Source organism: Notechis scutatus, chromosome 11 (assembly GCF_049901735.1).
Source record: "Notechis scutatus isolate UNSWTSFEM ecotype Mainland chromosome 11, rNotScu1.2, whole genome shotgun sequence".
Classification (NCBI taxonomy): Eukaryota; Metazoa; Chordata; class Lepidosauria; order Squamata; family Elapidae; genus Notechis; species Notechis scutatus.
In genome coordinates, this window is record NC_142019.1 from 5,726,482 (window position 1) to 5,739,197 (window position 12,716).

General features: G+C 39.2%; 1 protein-coding gene across 1 annotated transcript; it reads right to left on the reverse strand.

The window, feature by feature from the left end:
- Nucleotides 1–601: 601 nt before the first annotated feature.
- On the reverse strand, nt 602–6,826 carry BLOC1S6 (biogenesis of lysosomal organelles complex 1 subunit 6). The gene is made up of 5 exons (XM_026677084.2): nt 6,509–6,826; nt 4,773–4,914; nt 4,363–4,450; nt 3,638–3,724; nt 602–2,051 (listed from the first exon to the last, which is right to left on the reverse strand). The coding sequence occupies exons 1-5, from the start codon at nt 6,576–6,578 to the stop codon at nt 1,932–1,934; spliced, it is 507 nt and encodes a 168-aa protein (XP_026532869.1). The 5' UTR covers nt 6,579–6,826; the 3' UTR covers nt 602–1,931.
- Between the last annotated feature and the right edge of the window lie 5,890 nt (nt 6,827–12,716).

Here is a 12,716-nt window from a genome sequence, read left to right on the forward strand (position 1 = left end):
GAGCGCATGTTACAGACTGATAATATATCACTCTTTGAGCAGTAATGTCCTCATAAGCAGAAAAGATATTTAAACATCTTGTGGCATTTGATAACGAGGAAAAGTAGGATGCAATATAATTAATACACATAACTGAAACAGATTTGGTTTTTATACTTAGAGCTACTTGACACTACAGTTGTTCCAAGTGTTCACACAATGACTTGGCAACATTTTTAGAATGGCTTTACCAGCATCTTCTCAAATAGACCTTCTATCTCCAATTCAGTGACTAGTCTGAAGGCATCCAGCTACCTTTTGTGCCCAGATGTGGCCTCCTTGTTCCTTTAACTATCTTTGTCAAACAGCCTACCATTCCAAAGGTGATTCAGATTTTCAACATGGTTGTGTGGAGGGAGTCCACCATTAAAATTGTGACAAAGCAGGTGTAGACACATAACTGAAAACATCAGGGAAGTTGAACTGTGCTTTTTAACTCCAGGATCCCAACCGTGTAGGATGACATAAAACTCATATTGGCTTTTGTTGTATTATCCTTTGATGGTTTTCTTCTATTTTAATCAAACCACATAGTCTAATTTCATTTATAATTGATTATAAATAAGATTTTAATGCTAGGTTTATTTCAAGGTGTCTCCATACCTGTGTTTTTCAACTATAGCAACCTTAAGATGTATGGAAGTTAAAGTCCATACATCACAAAATTGCTGAGATTGAAATATCCATCCATCCATCCATCTTCACACACCTCAGTTCTTTTGCTGGTTGAGAATGATACAATCACACCATTTTTTTCCCCACAGTCAAGCAGACCCTTTTTAAAATCACACATTTTGTTCCCTGACTATTACAGTTTATGGTCTCCCAAATTACTGTAATTAGAACAGCCTGGACTTTTTAAAAAGAGAGAAATATTTGTGGGGATTGACCTAGAAGCAACAACTGCTTGAGAACACAAGAGGGAGCCTGCCGTCTGCCACCAGCATTCAACTGGGCAGTCCGTGTTGGCACTGTTCTCTTCTCGTGGTTCTACCTGTGTGTTTGTACTGAGGCTGCATATCCAGAATTCTAATCCTGCTTGTTACCAAATGTCTCCTTCAAAGCTGAATCAATCTGATGGGCGCAAGCTACACAAACTTCCCCGGCGTTTCCCAAGTATGTGTTCATTTCCTGAAATTAGGTGTTGGGCAAGACATGCCTGTATGTTGCACCAATATTTTTGAATGGGTGTTTCTTCTGTTGTCCTGTCAATTCTTCACCCAGCAAGATCCTGTTGAAGCAGTGAGGTCCTGGCTAAGCTATTCCACCAGCTTGTCTTTGGAGAATTTGAACTCAGATAGTTGCCACAAGGATTCCTGCCCATTGCTTCCTGCAGTTGCAAAAGTCCCTCCCTCAGCAAAGGGATATGGACAGATGGGTGATAACTAACCTGAAGTGTGATGTAGAGTACATTTAATGAGGTAGAGTTAGCCGTTAAGGAACATACCTGGGTTTGGGACACATGCACATCAACGGAGGCCTCGTAAGATGTTGGAATTAACACCATAGAGCAGGGGCTTCCAGCCTTGGCAACTTTAAGACCTGTGGACTTCCAACTCCCAGAATTCCCCAGCCAGCCATGCTCTCTGAAGTCCACAGGTCTTAAAGTTGCCAGGGTTAGACACCCTACCATAGAGTATCCTATTTCTTTAAAAAAAAAAAAAAGTCTGACCCAGCAATATTAGCGAAGCATTAATCAAAAAGTGGTTACGAGTAGCTAATGTGGTACACTTTCCGTTCCTAGCACCTTGCTAACAGCAAGGTAGAAATATGAAGACTTCACTAATACTTCCTTGGCAAAATAGAACAGGAGTGCGCGAGGGGATCATCGTATCCCCAGAAAGTCCAAAGGTTAATATAATTAGCGCAACAAGCCGAAACATGTTGGGCTTTCAAGTCCTTTTTGCTGGTTTGGCAGTCAATTGTTTTTCTCTTTCCAGTTCCTTCTCCCGCTGCTGTTCTCGCTCTAGTTCTTCTTTCTGTCGTTTTTGCTGGAGTTTGAGTGCTCTCCTCTGAAAGAAGGAAGCATCAGAAAGCCAAAAGATTATATTTGAGGAAATCACAGCCTCGTTATTCTGCTATTATTTTTCGCTGGTCTCCTAGCTTTTATTTCCTCCTCATGTACTATTACAAAGTATCCTGGAAAAAGCTTAGTTTTATTCTATAACAGTGTATCTGTTTGAGGGTTATAGCCAGTCCTTCCAAAAAGGTCATTTTAGCCTTTTTCCCTGATCTTTAAAACACATGTTCACTTTCTAATGGATACTCTGTACAGTTGAAAAGATTCAAATCCCTTTACAAAGCCTTAAAGGAAACATTGTTCCAGATCTCTCTCTTATATTTTGCATTTATGCCCACTTCTCAGTCCTTTGAAGTCTGCTAAATTCATTGTTATGAGGAGGAGAGCTGATTTCATTGAGAGAAAAATTCTATACAATGTCCACGAGCTGCGATTCTAAATTCTAAACAATGAGGTTTTTAAAATTACAGATGAATCCTAATGCCTACAAAATTTCTGTGACATGGTTTGCTAAGTCAACCGACAGTCCACTATTTCATTTTCCTCTTTTTGCTGGAATGGCTAGAATGCAGTATTGCAGGCTAACTCTGCCGACTGCCAAGAGTTCAACTCCTCCAATCCTGACTGGCTTGTTGGAGGCAATATACTGACTTTGTAAACTGCTTAGAGCATGAGTGTCAAACTCGCCACGTCACGTTGCCGTCATGTGACATTTTGCAACATTTTCCCCATTCGCAGGGCTGGGATGGGCACGGCCTGAATGCATCCGGCCCACAGCCAGCCAGTTTGACACCCCTGGCTTAGAGAGTGCTGTAAACCGCTGTGGAGCAGTATAAAAAAAAAGTCTTTAAAAAAAGTCTAAGAATTTATAAGAGAAAGTTATTTTCTCCAATACCATCTATAAGCAAATATAACCCAGTCCAAACTTATGAATATTTCCTGAGAAATAATTTCACACTGTATTAGTGGATGTAACAATACACAGGATTACAGCTTTATTCATGAGCCTCGGTGGCGCAGGGGTTAGAGTGCAGTACTGCAGGCTACTTCTGCTGACTGCCAGCTGACTGCAATTTGGCAGTTCAAATCTCACCAGGCTCAAGGTTGACTCAGCCTTCTATCCTTCCGAGGTGGATAAAATGAGGCCCACGTTGTTGGGGGCAAGAGGCTGAATCTGTAAACCACTTAGAATGGGCTGTAAAGCACTGTAAAGCGGTATATAAGTCTTAAGTGCTATTGCTGTTGCTATTCCCTGATAGGTCTTATATGCAATTAATGCTGAATTATTTTACCGAGAAATTCTGCTTTATGGCAGAGAACTGCCCTTATTTTTATAATATTGAAGGCATGCACTCTATGGTAGTAGATTCAATTAAACTTGGTATTAAAAGTTGAGATTTGAATTTGAATGAATGGCAACATTTCAAATACCGAACATTTGTGAAAATGCTAATTTAGAATGGGGTTAGTAAGAAAATAGGACTTTTGTTTGGATCTGCAAGACCTTGATGAGTGAAAATGTATATCAGCAATGTAAATTTTGCCCACATTTTACTAGTCAAGTGAAATAAAACTCACTTTCAACTTTGATGTCTTCTCATGCAGCATCAGCATCTCTTTCCTAATGTTTACCAACTTATTGTGATAGTATTTTGCTTCTGAAAACTTAAAAAGGAGAAAACATTTACTGGCGATAGAAATTTGTAGTGTGTCTAAAACAAATCTGACTAACTTTAAAAAACAAGTAACTTGTTTCTTGAAGATACCAAAGTATGCATAAAAAGCTATTCTAGGTATAATTCCTTTAAGGAAGGCCCAAAATGCAGTAAGAAGTTATCTATCTGTAAACTGTTCAGAGTCACTTAGTGAGATCTGCATGAAAAAAAGCACTAGGATTTAAAGACACTATAGCAGGCTAGAGTTCACTAAAAATAAAATACAGAATCCTTTTACAAACTCTGAAAGGCTACGGAAGAGCAGTACGTAACTGTCTTTTATTTTTCAACAATTTACTGAACTGGGCTCCTGCCATCAATGATAATTTCCATCATTAGAAGCAAAGTCTATTATCTTCTGAACCATATGCACAACCAGAGTGATTACACATGCCTAAATCAGTTTGGGATCAAATGGTTTCCGTTTTAGTACATGAAAACACATACAGTACATTCATTGTTGGATGTTTGCAATTAGTACAAGACATCATTGTACGTACAAAACAGTTCATGTATTTCTGCGAAAAAGGGGAAGTTCAACAGCAAGGATCTTCCAATGAAGTCAAATCTAACAAAAACACAACTTACCAGCATATTGATATCAAGAATTGAACTGCATTCTTTAAACTTTGAGATTTCTTGCTGCACAGTTTCTAATAGTACTTCTTGGTTCTGTCTGAAAGAAAAATAGAGCAATTTAAAAGGCATTTTGAAATCAGTGTTACAAAAAGAAAGTGCTGATATGAAAAATTCTATTTTAGAAATTCTGAATGCTATCTGCCCTCAAGATTCAGTAGCTTTCCCACCACCCATTTCTAAAAACATCTCAGCTTGATATGATGGATAGGGAAACGCAAACAGTGCTGTATATCCCTGTAATAAACATGGAATTTTTTTAAATAGGAAACTCAGTTAAGAGGAATATTAATTCTAATACCAGGGCTGGGGTTTGTACCATACATAAAAAGTTAAATGACTATTTTTTAAAAGTTACGTACGTGAGTTCTTTTAAGGCTAATTTTGATCGTTGTAGGTCAGGTAAATAGTGCGAAACCAGCCCTTCTGTTAGTTGCTCCACAGCTTTCTTATCTATGAGAGGAAAGTCATCTACCAGGGCCTCATCAGGAGAATTATCAAGATCTGAAACAAAAGGGTTGATAAAAACGGTAATGGAAAATCTCTGAACCAAGAATTCTCAGAATTATTGCATCATTTTCAGCTATCCTAGTGAGAGCCCGATACTATTAGTGCCTCTTAAAAATGTGGTACCTTTAAATGGAAAGCAATTATTAAATAAACAGAAACTGAAGAGAACTCTGTAGCAAGAAACTTTACTTAATTTTAAAAAGTTCCACAGATGTAACTGAAGCTAGTAACAAGAATTCAACTAATGCCATTTTTCTTGACCATGGTGATAAAGTGACTAAAAAAATGAAAGAGCTACAACTGCATGCTGCTTAATGTTTGATTAATTGACAGTGTAAATAATTATTTATCCTGCATTATTAGCTTAGAGCTTATTAACAATAAGGACTACATATACTACTGAAACTTCAGTTAAGACTCAAGTTGTCCTTGACTTACTTATAATCACAAGTGGGACCACTATTTCTGTTGCTAACTAAAGTGCTTGTTAAGTAAATTATGCCTGATTTTATGTTTTGTTGTTGTTGCCATGCTTTTTCAGTGAATCAATGCAGTTGATAAGTGAACCATTAAGTTATTAAGCATGGGAACAAACGGAAAGGGCTACATTAGCTACTCGTAACCACTTTTTGAATGCTCCCATAGTCATAAGTGTGAAGATTGGTCCCAAGTCCCTTTTTTCAGCACTTCCGTAACTCCTAACAGTCACGAAATAAATGGTTGTAAGTCAAGGACTACCTTTGTATCTTACTAATTCTCAACAACGTGGACAAATCTAGGAGAAAGAAGCTCAATGCTTCATTTCATTTTTTAGGTGATTTATTGCCCAAAGGAATATCCTACTGTTGTGGAGATGCTGTAATTAAATTAAGAACAGAAGCAATAGGAGAGAGACGCAATAAAGTGCGTTTACTAACAGACACAAACCACTGTGCACCGATGGCTGGGTTCCTTGCCAAAGGATTGCAGAAGAGCCCTGCCCAAAAACAAACCTACGGGTTATATAGGCCAAACATACTAAGCATTATACATGCCCATGTAAAAATATATACATGAAAAAATATTTAGATACATGTATATCTTTTTATAAATGTTATATATTTGTGTATGCATATAAAACGGTACATGATGGGCATGCTATATAAGTGTGTATGTGTGTGTGAGACAGTATCTTTGTGTCTCTATATACACACACACATATATATATGGTTTCTGCATAGTTTTTTTAACCCGACCACTCCCTGTGTGTGGGTGTGTGTTGTGTGCTTATACAGTATATATGTATATATCTTCTATCTATACACACACACACACACAATCTTCCTCCTGTACTTTCCTATTTTTTTCACTAATATACATACATACATAATTTTATATTATTATTTTATATATAATGTAATATAATATATAGAAGGTCGGGAAGTAAAGGTTTTGTGTGTATACACACACACGCCCATATATAGAGAGATTTACATACTGTAAACACACAGAGAGAGAGAGAGAGAGAGAGAGAGAGAGCCCTCCTTGGACTTCAAGTCCCATCACCCCCAGCGGGCTTCGGCCTACCTCGCGCTCCAAGTCCACCTACCTAAGGCGGGGTCGTTCAAGGCTCCGGGCGGCCATCCCGCCTCCACCTCCGGCGCCTCTGCCAAGCTCATCGCCCACTCTCGAGGACCGCGGCTGGACTGACCCCGCAAGAAAGCCGCCGCTTAAATCTCCCGGCCTGACCGAGGCGTAGCAAGCCCGGCCGAAGCTCCTACAGGCGGCGGTGTGAGGGAAAGGCCTCGCGAGGCGGCTTCACCGGACCCTTCCGAGTCACCGGGATCCCCTCCGGGGACGTGGGCGGGTGTAAAGTACAGGAGGGGCAGGCCTCAACTTCGCAGGACAGTAGGCCTTCCGGCGATCCGGAGGAAGGTAGAGATACGGAATTGAAGAGTATAGCCTCGACGCCCGACCTACAGAGGGGACTTCCGGGTTCATTGTGCAAATTGTATCTTCCCCCAATAATTTCTAAACGATTTTTAAAAAGTGAGCTGCCCTTTGGAAATCAGGGAGACGAAGGGAATTCGGATTAGAGGAAAGAAGTGCCATCTTTCTTAAGAAGTCGTTCCCTCTGGCGATTATTGTCAGCTATTAAAACCATTTGCCAAACTTTAAAACAATGTTGCTCCTCTTGTTATTTTTCCATTTGTTAAAAATATATAGTTTTCCCATGAAAAATATATCTATCTAATAGCTTTAACATTGTTATTTCTAAACATATTTTTAAATATATATTCATGATAATCTGAAACAAATATTTACCATACATTTACATAATTGTATCAATTAACTAACTATATAAACTTTCTGATTTCTGTGAGATAAGTATCCAAATACACACACACACACACCCCAACAAGCACAATTAGGTCTTCCTTAGGTGCTTTTTATTTATTTATTTTTATTTTATCTCTATCTCTAAATAGAACCTTAATGCTGGTGTGCCAAAGTACCTGGTTGCTAGGCAGAGTGGGTGGGTTGCCATAGCAACACCAGCTGTTCAGAGAAAGTCCTTCCCAGGCCCTTGGGGGATGCGCTTGTCAGTTCCAGCCCCTCTGTTAGTATCTGCAGGGCTGCTTATGCCTCCCTGTTAATTCTGGGTGCCCAGGTGGTTTTTCAAAATAATTCCTAGGGCTGAGTTATAATAGTTTATTTGGAATTTGATTTTTTTAGAATTGCATGGCAAATAAGAGGTGTCTGTTAAATTATCCTATGTAGTGCACCATCCTTTTAGGTTTTGAAGGATGCTCATATATTGAGGCCAGCTAAAAGGGGTTTGCCTCTCGTTTTAGCACAAACAAAATATAGTTGCCCATTTCCCCTCAGATATATAATTATGTATATAATTATTAAATTAGGCAGCATAGTACAGGAAATCTTTCTGGCTCAGTTTGTGAATATCTAGGGGATATCAATGTTTGAGTGAAGTTGTAACTATCTTGCATTATTGGTCTCTGTCTATTTCCTTTTTGAATGGTGAGAAAACCAGCACCATCAAAATATCAAGTTGTGTGTTATAACAATGGAATATTACAACTCCCTGTTTTCTGGTAGTGGATAAATCTTGGCTCAGCTCAAAATCTTTAAAAAAAAAAGTTTGTAGGGGACTTAGACTTCAAACACTTTGAAAATGCTCTATACGTCACAATTGCGTTTGTGTACTGGGTCAAGGGCAACTATATCCAGGTATGTGATTATTTAACAAGTGGGAGGGAATAAAAACAGGAAAATAAAGTGTATTTATTTATAAGCAGGAGGATTAAAATTCTGACAAAACCAGAAAAACTGCCTGTGCATGATTGTAGATGATTGAGAAGTTTATTTTAGTTACTCGAACAAAGCTTTATCCTTAATAATTTATCATTAAGTGTTGTATGTTATGATTCTTGATTCTTAACGAATGTACCTTTTCTTAATGTATACTGAGAGTATTTATACCAAGACAAATTCCTTGTGTGTCCAATCACACTTGGCCAATAAAGTATTCTATTCTAAAAAAGAAAAAATTAATACAGGGCCCACAAGCTTGAATAGAGCTGCTTAAAATAATAGAAGGCTTTCAAAGTTTCTACATCCAGCTTTGTCCTCCAAGAACAACTGTCCCAGATACAGATATCTCTGGTTCACATAGGCTGATAAATACAAGATGCAAAACCATACTGTGGTTTGCTTATGACTTAGCTTACAGTGCAAAACCCAACAATTATGGTTGGCCAATCTCGGCTTGTGCATCAGCATATTGGGTGAGCCTAGTTACTTGTGGCTTATTGAATAAAACATAATTAAAAGAGGGCTGTGAAAATATTTACAGACCCCTCACATCCTGGACATAAATTGTTTCAACTCCTACCCTCAAAATGATGCTATAAGAGCACTGCACACCAGAATAACTACACACAAGAACAGTTTTTCCCCGAACACCATCACTCTGGTAAACAATTCCCTCAACACTGTCAAACTATTTACTAATCTGTATTACTATCACTATTAATCTTTTCATCTCTCCTTATCACCCATCTCCTCCCACTTATGACTGTATGACTGTAACTTTGTCGCTTGTATCCTTACGATTTATATTGACTGTTTCCTAGTATGATTTCATTGCTTATTGTACCCTATGACTATCATTAAGGGTTGCACCTGATAATTCTTGACTCTTGACAAATGTATCTTTTCTTTTATGGACACTGAGAGCATTTGCACCAAGACAAATTTCTTGTGTGTCCAATCACACATGGCCAATAAAGAATTCTATTCTATTCTATTAAGCAAGTCATGGCTTGCAGTCTTATATAAACAAAGCCATAGTTAGAATGGGGGTGCTTCTTTGTCAGTTTGGGGCAGGGGTGTCAAACTCCTGGCCCGCGGCCTGGATGCATCATGTGCTGGCCACGCCCACACCTGGTTTAGCAAAGGGGAAAAAAGTCCCAACGTGTCATGTGATGCTGCCGTGACGATGTGAGTTTGACACCCTTGGTCTGGGGTAAGAGAAACTGCAGTGGTGAAAAACGTCTCTGTTTGCAAAAGTGCTTTTGGGGGGGGGAAAGCCATAATGACATCATACACAAATGACATAAATTATTACTGGCATATAATGTGCATCCAGATAGTTTTTGACTGACAACTACAATTGGGACCAGAATTTCCATTGCTATTCAAGGCAATTGTTAAATGAATCACACCTGATTTTGCAATCTTTTTGGCAAATCACTGCAGTTGTTAAGTGGATTGTGGAATCATGTGACTTTGCTTATTGGAAGCCAGCAGGTAAGGCAATCACATGACCCCATGACCGTTGTAAAAACAGGTAGTCCTCGACTTACAACAGTTCACTTAGTGACTGCTTGAACTTACAATGGTGTCAACTCCTAAAATATTTCTCTGGTCTTTTTAGAGTTGCCAACAGAAAGGGAGGGAGGAACAGTGCAGCAGCTTGCAAACCGAAAGTGCATTCCATAAATGTTTTCAAAGATAGTAACTAGGTGACCGAAGTTTCTACCGTGCAAAATTCTAACTGGAGAGCATGATTGATGACTCTGGGCTATGGACGTGTCCCATTGGAGAACATGCATTTCGATACACCCAGGGGGGTGGGGGTGGGGAACCAGGGTCAAGGGTGACAATGAATGATGTGTCTCAGAGTCAGCTACACCCAGGCAACACCGGACCTTTTAACTCCCAATAAATCCTGAAGTTTTGGAAGTTTGGCTCGAGACTCATGATTTAAATGGGGGTAACTGCCAGAATCCTGACAAATGGCACTGAATAAAGTGACGAATGACATTTTTCACACTTACGACTGTTACAGCATCCCCATGGTCACATGATTTACATTCAGATGTGTGGCACCTGGCTCATATTTATGACAGTTTGGGATCACCTTTTGCGCCCTTCTGACCAGCAAAGTCAATGAGGAAACCCAGATTCACTTAACAACCATGTTACTAAATTAACAAGTGGGGTAATTCGCTTAACAAATGTGGCAAGAAAAGTCATGCCATGGGGCAAAGCTCACTTAAGAAATGTTTCACTTAGCAACATAAATTCTGGGTTCAACTGTGGTCATAAGTTGTAGATGCCACTGGCCAAGTGTATGAATTTTGATCACATAACCGTGGGGATGTGCTACTATGGGTGGCCAATAATTTGATTTAAAAAATGGTCATAAATGTGAGGACCAATCATGAGTCACTTTTTAAAAAATATGCCTCCTAGAATGAGCATTTCCTTGCGTGAGAAAATGAGAGACAATTGTCTTGCTAAAATGAGACCATCTACAGCAGGGGTGTCCAACCTTGGCAACTTTAAGACTTGTGGACTTCAACTCCCAGAATTCCTCAGCCAAGTCTTAAAGTTGCCAAGGTTGGACACCCCTGATCTACAGCTTATCTGCAAGAAGTTGATCTATAACTTTTAAAATATATTATATATGTCTCCGAATAGATTACAGTGAACTATGGACTATTTCAAAAGGCTAAAATAATAATAATAATAATAATAATAATAATAATAATAATAATAATAATAATAATAATAATAATAATAAAAGGATTAGAGTGCTCTTGCATTCATTGATACAAGAAACCAGTGAAAGAAAGATTATGGTGTCCATTCAGGCAAAATAAATATCCAGATGAAATAAACTTTTCATCAAAAGTGGGAAACTTCATTCAAACAAACGAAGCATTTTCAACGTATTTATAACCATTGGTGACTTAACACTGCAGTATGGTATGGACTGTATCTACTGGATTAGAAGGCCAATCCTATCTACGCTTATTCTGAAGTACATTCCTGTGCACGTAACAGAAGTAGCCTTATGATTCAGTAGGACTTAAAGGAAGCTTATGAGTTTGTATATTTCTAAGCTTAATAACTCAGCTGGATAACTTGAATGTAAACATACATTTCGACTGAAAATGGACTGAGGATTGCAGTCTTCTCTAGAAAGGATCAAGGTTAAAAGAAAGATAGTAGTGGGTTTTAGAATAGGGTTAGACTGTGTTCATACTAGCTGTGGTTTCTTCTAACAGGGATTTATGGAATAAGCCACATTGCTTCTCACACTTTTCTCCTGACATCTTTTCTTTCCAGACAGAAGCTTGGATCAGGATCTAAGATCTCCCTGGCAAGATGAAAGAAGAAATGCCAATGGCAGGTTGAAGATGCCAATCATTGCTCAAAGGAACCAGGAGCACACACGGCAAACAGGTTTTTGCAGTTTTGGTTAATATTGCCTATTGTTATGAAAGCCCAATTGCTTAAGGATACAATAACAAAGATGGAGGCCTTTCCTATTATAAGCTTAGATAAAGGTGGCAAGGGAAATTATTTGTTAATTATCTTTTCATATGGGGGTATGTGATATCTCAGCAGTTAAAGATGTAGAGCTTGTCGGCAACAGAGCTGACAACCCGGGTTTGAGACCTGTTCGATGTTTGAGCTCCCGTTCTTTGCTCCAGCTCCTGCCCACCTAACTGTTTGAAAGTATGTGAGTAGATAAATAGGTACCTCTTCAGTGGGAAAGGGGGCCCACTGGTGGGCCACGAGAAAATTTTGGTGGACCGCAGAGAAATCTCACCCCCAGAGCACACACCCCCAAAGCAATTAATCCAGGCTGCACAGAAATACAAGGCTGCATCGTTCACCTGGCCCAAGGGAACCCTCCCCGCCCACTCACTCCTTACTTGGCAAACTTGCCTGCTAAATTTGCTATTTTTCCTTTTTCTGACTATCATCTGTTCTGCTGTGCTGGGAGATTTAGATTAGCTAGGAAGCAGGAAATGGTTGGATTTCTTGCTCTCTAGCTAGTCTTTAGATCTTCGTCTCAGCACAGCTGAACCTCCCTTAGGACTGAAGGTTTGCTTGCAAGCAAATTCAGTGCAGACTCACGGCAAGCAAATTTGAGAGACTGAGCTAGCCAATGGCAGATAGATAGATCACTGAATGATTCTGTGAGCAACTCAATCTGCCTACCTGCTTTGCCTGATTTTGGGTAAAAGTTGCTCTTTTTTATAAAAAATTCAATATTTATATACATATTTATAATATTTATATACAAGCCATGCCCAGCCAGTCACATGACCACCAAGCCACACCCACAAATTAGGCTATGCCCACAGAACCAGTTAGTGGTCCCTGGGATTTAAAATTATGAGTTTGGTGGTCCCCGAGGTCCAAAAGATTGTCAACCCCTGCCCTAGAGAGTGGGACATGACAGACAGGGAAACTTTTATCTTTTAATTAATGGATCC

Excerpts from the sequence above, each read along its gene's own strand:
- BLOC1S6 (XM_026677084.2), bottom strand. The coding sequence starts at position 6,578 with ATGAGCTTGGCAGAGGCGCCGGAGGTGGAGGCGGGATGGCCGCCCGGA. Across the intron at positions 4,915-6,508 it reads CTTGAACGACCCCGCCTTAG|ATCTTGATAATTCTCCTGAT; the intron begins GTAGGTGGACTT and ends CTTTTGTTTCAG. Across the intron at positions 3,725-4,362 it reads TTCTTGATATCAATATGCTG|TTTTCAGAAGCAAAATACTA; the intron begins GTAAGTTGTGTT and ends CTCCTTTTTAAG.